This window comes from Pocillopora damicornis, chromosome 4 (genome assembly GCF_964200805.1).
Source record: "Pocillopora damicornis chromosome 4, jaPocDami1.2, whole genome shotgun sequence".
Taxonomy (NCBI): domain Eukaryota; kingdom Metazoa; phylum Cnidaria; class Anthozoa; order Scleractinia; family Pocilloporidae; genus Pocillopora; species Pocillopora damicornis.
This window is the reverse complement of record NC_142673.1, coordinates 29601547-29614046: the sequence shown is the minus strand read 5'-3', so window position 1 is coordinate 29614046 and position 12500 is coordinate 29601547. Positions and strand designations below refer to the sequence as shown.

Here is a 12500-nt window from a genome sequence, read left to right as displayed (position 1 = left end):
AATGAAATTATTAAGGAACCAGGAGGTTAATGCAGCAGGTACATATTTCCAATATATCACGAGGAACGAGGTACATATTCGTGTGATAGTTTTCGTTCATTGGGGGTTGTTGTTTGTTAGGAAGGATAAAAATTAGAGCAATTCTCAAAGTAAGAGAACATGCCAACTTCTACTTACAACATAAAAACAGGGACTTACAAGTCAATAAGTTTACTTAAAGAGTTGAACGCTCCATCAGCAATTTTTGTCAAATTTGCCGATCGAATATATCTGCAATAAAGAATAATAAACTATTGTAAAAGAGGTTATGCTCATCGTGCTGGTTAGTAATAACAAACTGTTCAGTCGTTTGTATCACGATGTAGTCACTTGAGGTGTAGATGGCAATCTTCATCTCAAGTGACTATATCGTGATACAAACGATTAAACAGTCTATTAAGAATAAACTAATAAGAAAATTATATCTTGATCGTCTGGAACACGAAGACGGAGTCGAAAGCAACTCAAGCATTACTTACATACAAAGTTCTTGATTTTTACTGAGAGTAACTGTTTAGGGGTGGATTAACAAGTTTTCAGCCTTTTCGAGGCTCTCGGTCAGTGAAGGGTCTCAATGGGGTCAACCGTTTGTCGTAAAAGGCCAAAAATTTAGCTGTTGGGCGAAAAAAGTTGACAATTTTGACCGTTATTCGTCGAAAAAGTTAAAAACCTTAAAAAAAACTTTCTGGCGACCATAATGGAAAGATACTAATCGTTAGTCGTAAATTGGCCAACATTTTAACTGTTAGCCGTAAAAGCCATAACCCCATCGAGACCCTCTTAGTGGAGAAACCGCGTGCAATTAAAAGCCAGCTATGTGGTAATAGAAAAACGATGGTTGTTAGAGAAACAGTTATTTAAGTTTGCCGAAAACTCGCCCAGTAAGTGAGAGCCAGAAAACCTGTTCAACCCAGCCAAACAGCCAAACTCGCCCAGTAAGTGAGAGCAAAAAACCTGTTCAGCTTACAGCTTTTCTATCTTCTTCATTGCCTGGAAAGCTCCACTTTCGATGCGCTTTAAACCGCTCTCTGACAATTCCCTAGTTCAGAAATAAAGAACCTCGATTAGCTTTGCATGGCACAATCCGTTCAGCAAGCTTAAGATATCTGCAGCCGGTACTTATATGTTGCATACCTATGGAATAAATTTACGTGTATGGTAAGTGATCATCCAGTTCTATTCCAAAAAGCCCTCGTTTTGCTGAACTGCTGTAATGTCTAAGTTCCGTAGAGCTTGAGAGAGTATCATTCATGAAGGTTAATTTTGAAATAAATGACAAGAAGAACTCGTCGTTAGTCACTGACAAAGCTGCTTATTAAAAGTTGTCACACTTTGGAATTATAAAAATTTCGGTTTCTTTAGAAACAGGCCTACAACAACGACGTCGACGAAGGCGTAGATGACGTTAAAATCAGAAAGGAGTTTAAAAATTTGACATGATCATCATTATTGTGTGAAATGTTCAGCTGTCAGGATTTGCTGATTGTTAGAGCTACGCAATCTCACGCCACGAAAACACACATGGTAAACTAGGAAAGACTGAATTAGAAACTGAAATAACAAAGGTTTTAAAGAACAAAAACTGTAGCAGTACTACTTGGGGAAAAGTGGAAACCTTGGAAAGGTGCCATAATTATTGAGATAAATCTTACATGAATCTTATTCATATGTTACAAACAATTACGGTTCTTACAAATACACGATCTTGTCAAAACCAGCAAAAATGTCTGCAGTTAGGTTAGGTCCAAGGGGATTTCCCGAAATGCTTCTGCGAGGATTTAATAATATGTAAACGAAAGCAATTAGCTTAAAAATAAATCTTTCATCTTGTCTAAATATTGGACTCAAGTGAAGCTAGATGATATTAATCATATTAACGTCTGAACAACCTGCCTTGCAAAGATTAGTGACCAGAGAGAAGAGCTATCATTCGTAAGCCTGGTTCTCACTACGCGACGTAAGCGCAAGTGCAAACTTGAAAGCTCGTATGATGGCCTTGATGCAAGCAAAAGTGTAAACCACAGGACAAGTGAAAAAATCTGATCTCTTGCTTCAACTTGTGTTTATGCTAGCGTCGAGGTAATTTTCAAGGTGAAAGAAGAGCTGTTATGCTTGCGTAACGTTTGTGCTTGCACTTGTGCTTATGTTGTTGTAGCCCCTAAGTAATTCGTAAGGTTTCTCCAACGCCAAGCCGATACCCCATACGTACTTTTAATTAATTGAGTGCTTGCACCTGGACCCGGACTTCATAACAATAACGCAGTGAAAAGTAAGACTCATCCCATGCTTCATAAAATGAGTAAATTTTCCTTAAAAGATGCACACACTTACAGGAAAGTGATATCCTTAGAATGTTGCAAAATCTCTTTCATGTCGTCCAACGTTAGGTCGTTGTTTTGCATCTTTCTTTAATCAAATAAATGAATGAAGGTTTATTTTCATAAAAGGGTTCGGAAAATCTCTTTGCGAGGTCAACAGAAGTAGTTTTTGCTTTACATCTTGATCAATTTAACGAAAACGAGAGAAAACGCACATGCATCGATTTTTGACAAAAATTGATCATACCAACGCATTCTCGTAAGCCATCAGACTCAGAATGTTGTATAATGCGTAATATAGGTTTAACTCTTAATTTGAATTTTCAAGCTGGCTTGAAAAATATTATGTGTTTCCTTTAGAATAAGGATAAAAATTGAGCAAATTGGATGCAAAGCAAATTTTGTATAAAACCCTTCATCATGATTTATTTTCGAGTTACATAAAGGAGACGTATGCTGATACGTTTTATCCTCGCTGTTACAACTTTCCCCGACTGAAATTCCAAAGCTGAGAGTGACCTAAAAATTGGCAAATTTTCTTCCTCTTTGGATTCCTGACCACCATTTTGAAAAGAGTCTGAAAAACAACTCAGCAAATTGGCCATACACGAAAATCTTCAACTGCACTTTTTACAGCAAGGCCTTCAGATCTGAGTCCAGAGGATGGTGAAAAAGAGAACTGGAATTGCTTTTTACGTCATCGGTAAATGACCAGGTTTGCTGGGAATGATTCCATATAGCAGCGAACATAATCGGGTTTTTGGCGCATTTTAAGACAGTTTCTGAGAGGACAGGTTACTCAAAACGCGTCATTCATGAGTCATTATGTCATATGTATTTGTGATTGGTGGAGATGAAATTTGTATAGATGGTTGAGTATACTTCTGCTTTGTGGCCTTGAATAAAAAACCTTTGAAAAGCTGGAACTTACAATGCTACCACGCTTTTAGGAAGGATAAATCCACCTTTGATGTTGTTCTGGTAGATATTTCTAAGATCAAATGAAAAATGACAAGAATAAGCATTATATTAGAGAATCTATTCCTAATATGAATCGAACAGGAAGTGTCATTTGAACCCAAGGCGCCTCGTTAAGGTTATCAAAGGTGACTAGCGTTAGGTCAGAATGAAATTAAGGGGTTTTTTCTAAGGGGAAATATGTATAATTGGATGCTGATTCTTCTTCAGTAGCATAGGAACAAAATCTTGCCGCTTAAATTTTATCTCTTGAGCCAAGTTTTTTACTGAAAAATTCCAAAACCCCTCAATGAAAAATCACGCAATTACTCACACGTTAGACAAAGCCGTCAGATTTCGGAAAGTGTTCTTCGGAATTGCCCTTAACTCGTTTTGCGATAGATCTCTGAGAGGATAAGAAAAAGAATGACAATCAACAAGATCAAAAACAAATTAATGAAGCTAAACGCTTGAACCTCTTGTAATGGGCTTACACGCTTGTGAAGGAGATCTATAATGATGATAACAACAATAGTAATAATTATAATGATAAAGTGTTTTAAAATATGCACAATGCGTGAAAGTCTCAAGCATGATTAGACACACAGCAAGTGTCTAAGCGACAAATCCAGTTGAAGCAAAAAAGAAGACCATTGAACTTATCCTTAGAGGTGTCTGCTAAGAGAAATGACCCCACGAGCATTGAATGATGAAATTGCTGAACCAGTTGAAAGGAAAAGGATAAATGACATGGAATAAACGGTGGAGATCTACGTAAATTTAATGCACCCAGCCCAGACCCGGATCGCTCGCAAACAAATAGGAATGAGTCTGACGGCTATGATAAAAATAACAACGTGAACATCAACTCACATGTCTGCAAGCAATTTAAGATTTGAGAAGGCGTCCTCCGGTATATATTTCAAACGGTTGTTTGAAAGATTCCTAGACAACGAAATATTTTAAAGAATGTAACTTCAGTAGAGAACCATGAGGAAATAACTATTTACACAAGTACTTGATTGTAAGTATTGGTCACAGGAATAAAAATACTACATGGGGAAGTACCGGGTAAGATTTAATGCGTTAGTGTCGCAAAATTGTTGATTATGATACGATGCGATTTAAAATAGCTTAGACCAGGCTTTTGCTATGAAGAGAAGAACAATCAGGCAAGAAAAAGACCACATCTGTAAAAGGAAGTCAGTTATATTCAATCAACACACTCTCTTTCTCTCCCTCCTTTTCTCCATTTTTTCCTTATTATCATCTTTAATTGACCGAGAACTCAGCAAAGGCTATATCTAGACTATCTAAGAAAGAGTAATAGATGGTGATATTTGTTATTCACAATCAAATCCCTTAGCTTTATGAAATCATTCGGTTAACCTTTGAAGTCATGTGATCACTTGGATACTAATAGTACTCTGTCATCATTAGCAAGCCTTATCGGCATCTCCTGCCCATATATTTATAAATCAGTGTGACGTCGCTTTTTTGAGATCTTCGGCATGCGTAAACTGAACGACAGAATAAGGTACTATCATCAACTGAGTTGATAACGTAAATTGGTCTCTGTGAAGAGATTAAAAGCTGACGTTTCGAGCGTTAACCCTTCGTCAGAGCGATGACAAAGGGCTCACACTCGAAACGTCAGCTTTTAAACTCTTCACGGTGGCCAATTTACGTTATCAACCCAGTTGATAATACTAAATTACCCTGTTATACTCTCCCACCGACACAGCGTCACAGTTTCTTTAGAAACTTACCCCCTTTATTCATTTGAACTACAGAATGTTCTCTAAAAAGTGATGTAAAGAAGGCTTGTTTGCATTGAAGAAGAGTAATCACGCATGGCCGCCATTTTGAAGTAGGTCTATAAATCACTTTCACAGTTAGAGAATAACGTTGTACTTACAGCAACACCGTATTTTCAGGCAAGTTACCCGGTACTTGTGTGATACCGATGCACTTGACAGCAACTCGTACTTGACCAAAGTGATGGCAGGTACAATTCCCTGGGTGAACATCCTTCAAACAATTGAATCCTGAGGCTACGCAAGATGACAACATTGCCATCAGCGTAAGAAGTGTCCATAATTGAACTGAAGATTCCTTGTGCATCTGCAGAATGAAGTTGACGTCATGTTTAATTTCATTACTAAGAAATTGTAAATCACCTGTTTATTCTGATGTTCCAAATTGGCGAAATGATTGAGCTCTGTAAATCATTAGCAGGTTCTAATTCCCCAGCAATAAAAGACGGAGAGAAATGCCCCGTGTGAGAAAATGGTACTTCCAGCAATGTGCTTTTGGAGCTAAAGTAGCTAGGCTAAGCTAGTTTGCGTTGCTGTTTATCAGCACCTTCACTGAAAATAAGTTGTGCCGCCTGGGAAACAATGATGTTTTGCTTAACCTACTTTTCTACCACTTTAGTTAACTAGGACACTTACGACATTAAAAGCATAGAGGCAAACTTGATTACTACCGAGCTTGATGTCAATAATGCCTCAGCCACAAAAATAATTGAACTTACATCGGAGAACACCCGTATCTACTAAATACACCAACAGCTCGCGCGAATGCTTATATACTATCAAGAGGGTATCTGTTCCACCCGAATGATAACAATTCGATCGGCTAGGAAGCAGTATTGTAGTATCAATAGAAATACACACACTAAAGAAAGAAAAGACAAAGGAACAAAATGATTAGCTAAAAGGGGTAGTTCCCTTTTAGCTGATCATTCTTTTCTCTTTTCCAGAAAGAAAAGACAAAAGGAACAAAAGCATCAGCTTCGAGGTTTTTTTTCCTTAATTGATTTTATTTGAAGAAAAAGTCCCGTAGACTGCATCACACTGCACACTATGCAATCTAGAACATCAAGAAAACAAGGCACGGTTTTTTCCCTTGACAATGGAAAAAAGCCTTGGGTGATTGCATTTGTAATAACATATATCCTCCACTTTCTTATAATCGACAACTGTTCCTTCCTCGCATCTCGAGCAAGTTGTTCTTGGAACATAACGAAAACAAGACACGGTTTTTCCTTTGACCTGGGTCCATCAAAGTCATCAAAGAGTGTTCCGATTTCTATAGCGGTCTTACATTTCGTATAGGTAATCACATGATTGCGAGTGCAATTTGGAATAAATAAGCACGAGTAAATTTTTTAAAGACTAACAAAATTGCACGAGCCCGCAGGGCTCGTGCAATTTGTGGTCTTTGAAAAAAATATCAATTGCTTGTTTATTCCAAATTTCACGAGAAAAATCATGTGATTACGTGTTAATAATATACATGGAAAAATATGAGATGCCTTATCAGAATTAAGCATAAACAAAGCGCGTGCATCAAGTGCAAAAATGATTTATTCAAACCGTGCTTTCTGTCAAAACAACCGCGTACGATCAAAAAAATAATATGCGATGATATCTTCACATCTTTAAGGCGCAAAGAAGTTCAAAGTCCGGCTAAACAGTTCAAGGAATTGTTCAATCTGTGTCCGAATCATTTTCGATGAAATGGAATCGTCGTTTCCGAGGTTTAACCATGTTTGTATCTAATTTCGGCGTTGGATCGCTCGAGCAAAGTGTTAAGCTTGGTCGGCTAGTAATATTCGATTTCCTTGGCAATTCCAATTTTCAAACTGACAACCAAAAAGCAGTGCTTTTTACAGTGTTTTCGTTATCTGAGCTGTATTTCAGCTGCGGTGGCGAAAGAAAACCTACTTGAAACGCCGGCCATTGTTTCGCTCTCAAATTTTCAAATTTTCAAATGTTGTTACGACATCCAAGGCTCGCGTTTGATTGGTTATCTGTGAGTTTCTTTTATTATTAACCAATCAGAATGTATGATTTGTTACTTTCTTTGCACTGAATTAACTCTCTTCTGCACTGAATTACCTAAAAACTGCATTTATCTTAACCAATCAGAACTGAGGAATTTTTCCATGTATATTATTACGGGTGAAATCCAACAAGAACCTAATCAATAGCATCAATATATAAATACCGTATTTACTCCTGTATAAATCGACCCCACATTTTTAAGGTCAAAAATCGTATTTTTTATCACTTCTAGTCCAAGAAGTAAAATTCAGACATATAGAATTTTCCCAAAAGTTAATCTCCTATTTCTGGGAATGTATTGAAAATTAAATCTACTGGCATTTAACTAACCTTTATCTTAATGTTGAGTTTGAAAGTAGATTGATTAAACCGAAGGAACACCGAGTAATGAAAGTCGTGTATGCTGAGGTAGGCAGATATAATTTACTTCAAAAACATGGAATACACATACGTAAGTGCATTTCTCTACATGGGTAAAATTTTCGCTCAGCCCCATACCATTGTAAAACAAATCTGTTTTCCCAGTGGCAATGTAGTGTTTGTTCTATCCAAGAATTGAATGCATAATGTAGTATGGGGCTGTGTGGAAATTTTACCCTCTATATGTTGCATGAGAATAATTTCTCAGCAGGGTTAGAAAGTGGTGTACTACGGTAATCCATGAATCAGATTGTCTGAGAAGGAATATGTTGCATTATCTCTCGGATATCTTCCACAAATTTTGCAGATAGAATTCCAACCTAGAGTTGATTTGAAAATGTATCTAAACAGGTGGACTACGCAAACATGCCATGTTAATTACAGTGACAGTGGTAGAAATCTATGAGATGCAACCGAGCAAAACACCAAATGTATGCACGAGGTTCATGCAAAAGCGAGTATTTTCTAGCGACAACTAAATTTATAACATAGCGCGCGTGCTTGCTCGTTATAAGTCCTATTGAGCCGCTATGAACAAAATCTCTATTTATGCACGCCCGTGCGTAAATAAGATGACGTGAGCATTATTTTTACCTGGCTTCAGAGTTTCCTTCCTGTTAAGCTGCAGTGCAGTTTTCTTTCTCTTTGAAATATGGAAGAAACCAACGAAGAACTGCCCAATTTTTCTATCGGCATTGACCATTTAGGTCCTGATCCAACAAGCAACAAAAATAAAGCCGAAAAAACTCGCAAGTTGCACGTTTCGCAAATTTTTCTTGATAACTTCGGGTCTTTGACTTTTAAAACATTTTTTAGTGACACGTGAGTTCATTTGGCTTTGATTTTCTCCATTTTCCCCGTAAATTTTGAGCTTTTCTCTCACAGTTATCAGTTATCTGGCTCAAATTTTCTCGCTCAAACCAAAATATAAAATGTGGCGTGTTTTTGACCAGCCAATAGGGACGTTTGTTTACTTTTTTTTTGTGCGTTGTGAGAATTTTGCACTCTATCACAATGAAAGGCTTCTTCACGCAGATCCTTGTTGTCACTCTGTTGTAAAGAATTTGCTCATGCTTATAGCTGTGCATATATCGAGTTATGGATGCACTTGGGAAGTTTGGAGGGAAAGCTAGAATTGCTCTCGGCTACGCCTCCATCTGCTCTTACGCATTTTTCGTGCTCTCCAAACTTCCCGCGTGCATCCATAACTCGATATACGCACGCTAAGCACGAACAAATTCTTAAGTTTCGTATATTTTGTGTGCGAAGATTTTATTTAGCTCACGCTCACTTATTTACAACAACATTTATAGCTACATGTAATTTACTCTAAAGTTATGCCAGAGGGTTAGATTTTTAATTAAAGAACAACATAAGCGACAGGCCAATTTCATCTAAAAACACGTCGACAGAGCTGGTATCTTTGTAAACAGCGATTTGTTTATTTAGCACTCGAGAAAAATAAACTAAAAAACTTAACCTAAAACGCAGGTTTCTTCACTTAAAAATAAAGGTAGGGTAATTTTAAAGTTAAAATTGATGTATTTAAATGAATCAAAGCAGAAGTAGAGACCAAACCCGTCGAGTTTTGTCCCAATAGCGTGTGATTTGCAGTAGGAGTACAGCAAGAAAATGGCCGAACTCCGTGAAAATGCACGCTATATATTTTGGTCTGGCGCACTTGCTTTTCACGGGCCAGAGATAATATTTTTACATGATAAACACCAAGAATTTCTCGTTGAAAAGAGCTCTTTTGTACATCCGTATACCCTCGATGTTATGGTCGTCTGAAATATGGCAAAATTCAGCGTACGAACGGAATAGAAAATATAGTGTACTTTACGCGGGTGGTTACAAACGAAAGAAAGTTCAGCTGGAGATTAAATATAGTTGCAAAGCTACTCCAAGGGATGAAAAAAAACTTATGAAAACATGAATCCAAGATAATTTTTCGTTGTCTTGTACGAGCGTTGTGAAAATGCACTGAAAGCCCGATAGAAATTGCGCAAATTAAGTACTGTTACGGTATTTTCTCAACCACTAGAAAGATACAACTCGTGCCAACTCAACTACTTTATTAACTGACGTAATAACTTTACTACGGGGCGGTACCAATAACTGGCACAATAACTATTCACTTATCTTAGAGCCCTCTATAAAACTATAATCTCGGTGCACTACTGCACAACTCACAGTTCTCTTCGAAGATCCTTGAAACTTATCGATATCCACACAGCTCTTCTCAAACGTAGCTTACTACACGGCTGACAATTCCAATAACAAAAAAGAATCCCAATGATTCACGCTCTCCGGCTCTGTAATAACACTAGCTTTGCTCTCAAAGAAAGGCTCACTCAAGAAAAGGCTACTTTAACTAATCGCGACTCCTTATACACGTTTTACAAAATGTTCTAGAACATTCCAGAGATCTGTAATACAACTATATTTAGCAACATTACATTGCTATTGCATAATGAGAAATTATGCTGACTAAGGGTTCTAGAAAGTTCCATTAAGAGTTCTCAATGAGTCAGCATGACTAAGCGTTTTAGAAACTTCCTCAATTCTATATTTAGTAATTCCGTAACACAACGCACTCTCTATAACAGTGCGTTTTGGCCGATTTCGAACTTTCGTATCTTTTGCCAAAATCCAAACAATTCACCAAAAGGGTCTTTTGGAGCAAATAAAAAAGTTGAATTTTTGCTTCTGTCGCCGGATTCTTGAAAATTACTGACAACCTCTCTTAAAAAAAGCAGCTCCTTTTTTACCCAAAAGAAGTACTGTCTTGCAGGATGTGCCATTTTGCCAGCTGCCAACCTACAATGTGCCATCGAAGAAGCTTTCAGTGCTTTAACGGGCACCCAGAGACCTCTAAAAACTGCCTAGATCATTTCTTCAAACAAATATTGCCACATGGATAATAAGATAAGATGATAAGTTCATTACAAAAAGCAATCAGTCTCACTGGAATAAAAATTTACAAAAGTGTTGCTCTCAGTGATGCAGTTGCGGGACAATCAGTCAACATGCTCGTTTGGGAGAAAAAAATAGTCCATTTTTATGTTAAGTTCAGTGCTGAGCAAAAATATCAAGTTGTCTCTGCACATGTTTCTGTGCACGTTATTGGTGTAACAAAGAAATAATGCTTAATCAGGAATCTAATGCATAATAACCTCAATTCTTTCAACATTGAAATAAACCAGCGTAGTAGCCAGAAAAAATATTTAGACTGACATAATATCAGGGGACAATAGGGACAATGGTCTCGCTGGTATACTAGGTTATACAAGTACACTAGGTCCTTCCTTGAACAATGAGTATGTCAAGACAGACCATTCTCGAAAGAAAATCAAAATGATAAGCTTGCAAGCTCCTCAGCTTGCCTCATTCTGGCTACATCCTTGTAAATTAACTGTTTGACCCTAATAATTCAAATGGGGTTATGGCCTCATGGCATGTTTCTGCTTGTTGGATTAACACTAGGTTCAATAATATTATTATGATTTATATTATCTAAATTCCCAATAAAAATAGTCATTATACAATGAATCAAAAATGTCTGGGAAAAAAGGAAAAGTAAACTCGTTCTTACCCTGTAATATATTTGATGTTCTAACAAATCAGTCACAGGCAAGTTGGACAGGAATTTTTAGTTCGTCCACTATAAGATTTAACTTGGGCCTCGTTGTGGCATCGTCATGGCAGCATCTTTTGCCCAAAGCACAAAGGAAGTGGTGATCAATGAATGTGCCAACTGCATAGACCAATTGCCCAAAAGAGCAAATGTCACTGGCAAATGAAGGTGGACTATCATCACTAACAATCTCTGGGGCAATATGGCCATGTTTTTGGTGGTATTTTTTTGCTCTAAAGGTGTTAGGTGTTTTACATGGTTTCCAGCTGCTGAAAATTATGCATTTTCCAAAGTCAATTAATATTGCCCGATGCTTGCTGTTTAAAAGTGAGACAAGAACATTGTCTCCTTTAATGTCCCTGTGAACAAATCCTGTGTTGTGAAGATAGGCAATTGCCTGAGCAAGCTGTCTGATCAAGGTCAACCAAACATGCACTGAGAGCCTCAGACTTTTACTCTTCAGTAAAGAAGACACCATGCATGGCTGATCTGAAATGTTGCAGTATGATGTTACCAGAAGATAAGGCTTTGACAGTGTGCAAATCCCCAGTAGAAGAGGGAAATTAGGGTGTTTTAAGTTAGACATGACTCTTGCCTCTCTCTGAACTTCCTCTTCTGTGGCAGAGTGAAATGCCTTCACTGCAACAGGAACATCCGTGTAAAACATCTTGCTGCAACAACCAAAAACACCAGTACCAAGATGAAGCCTCTGTTCTTTTCCAGATTCATTCTTAGGTTGCTCTAAAAGGCCACGGTAAATTTCTAAACTGAATTGTTGAGTTCTTATGGCCAGGACCTAGGACAGTAAGAAACATTAGTCGTGGTTACACTAGCCCTTTTATCCATGGGTAAATAGCGTTTGCCCACGGGCAAGGACGTTTTTGTGTGTAACCACTTTCCCCCGACCGAAACTGCCCTAGGGTTATTTCCATGGATACATCAAAAAGAACAAAAGAACTAAAACCATAAAGCAGAATGTAGCTAATACAGGAAATCGCCTGCAGTGTTTGAGGTGACCTCCGATGCGCTTGGCTAATTCGCGCCTTCCTCGGTGTCTTCTTGCAAAAAACTGCTGGACTGTTATATTAATGGAGGACTGTCGTATAATAGGCGGGAGAATCACTGAAAGTTAGCTTAATAGATCTCGATTCGTAACATTCATGTTGCTCTGTAATTTTCCTGCCAATTTGTGAGATCAGTGAAGTCATATCTTATAATATTTTACCCTGAGGGGAGTCTTTTACTGTGTAACCGCATTCTCAAGGGTAACATGAAAAC

General features: G+C 37.7%; 3 protein-coding genes across 3 annotated transcripts in view; 1 reads left to right on the top strand and 2 right to left on the bottom strand.

Moving 5' to 3' along the window:
- Positions 1-8488, bottom strand: part of LOC113683672 (uncharacterized) — a 19270-nt gene extending 10782 nt beyond the window's left edge. The window contains exons 1-7 of the mRNA XM_089203966.1: positions 8180-8488; positions 5233-5438; positions 4188-4259; positions 3649-3720; positions 2371-2445; positions 1007-1078; positions 199-270 (exon numbers count right to left, since the gene is read on the bottom strand). Of these exons, the coding sequence (XP_089060092.1) occupies positions 199-270; positions 1007-1078; positions 2371-2445; positions 3649-3720; positions 4188-4259; positions 5233-5438 (569 nt within the window). The 5' untranslated portion in view covers positions 8180-8488. The remainder of the gene's footprint in view (positions 1-198; positions 271-1006; positions 1079-2370; positions 2446-3648; positions 3721-4187; positions 4260-5232; positions 5439-8179) is intronic.
- Positions 7553-12500, top strand: part of LOC149047629 (uncharacterized) — a 12741-nt gene continuing 7793 nt past the window's right edge. Inside the window, exon 1 of the mRNA XM_089203992.1 lies at positions 7553-7616. Within this exon, the coding sequence (XP_089060118.1) occupies positions 7602-7616 (15 nt within the window). The 5' untranslated portion in view covers positions 7553-7601. The remainder of the gene's footprint in view (positions 7617-12500) is intronic.
- The window catches only part of LOC149047631 (spermatocyte protein spe-8-like), a 2104-nt gene continuing 812 nt past the window's right edge, over positions 11209-12500 (bottom strand). The window contains exon 3 of the mRNA XM_089202445.1: positions 11209-12018. Coding sequence (XP_089058571.1) covers positions 11209-12018 — 810 coding nt within the window. The remainder of the gene's footprint in view (positions 12019-12500) is intronic.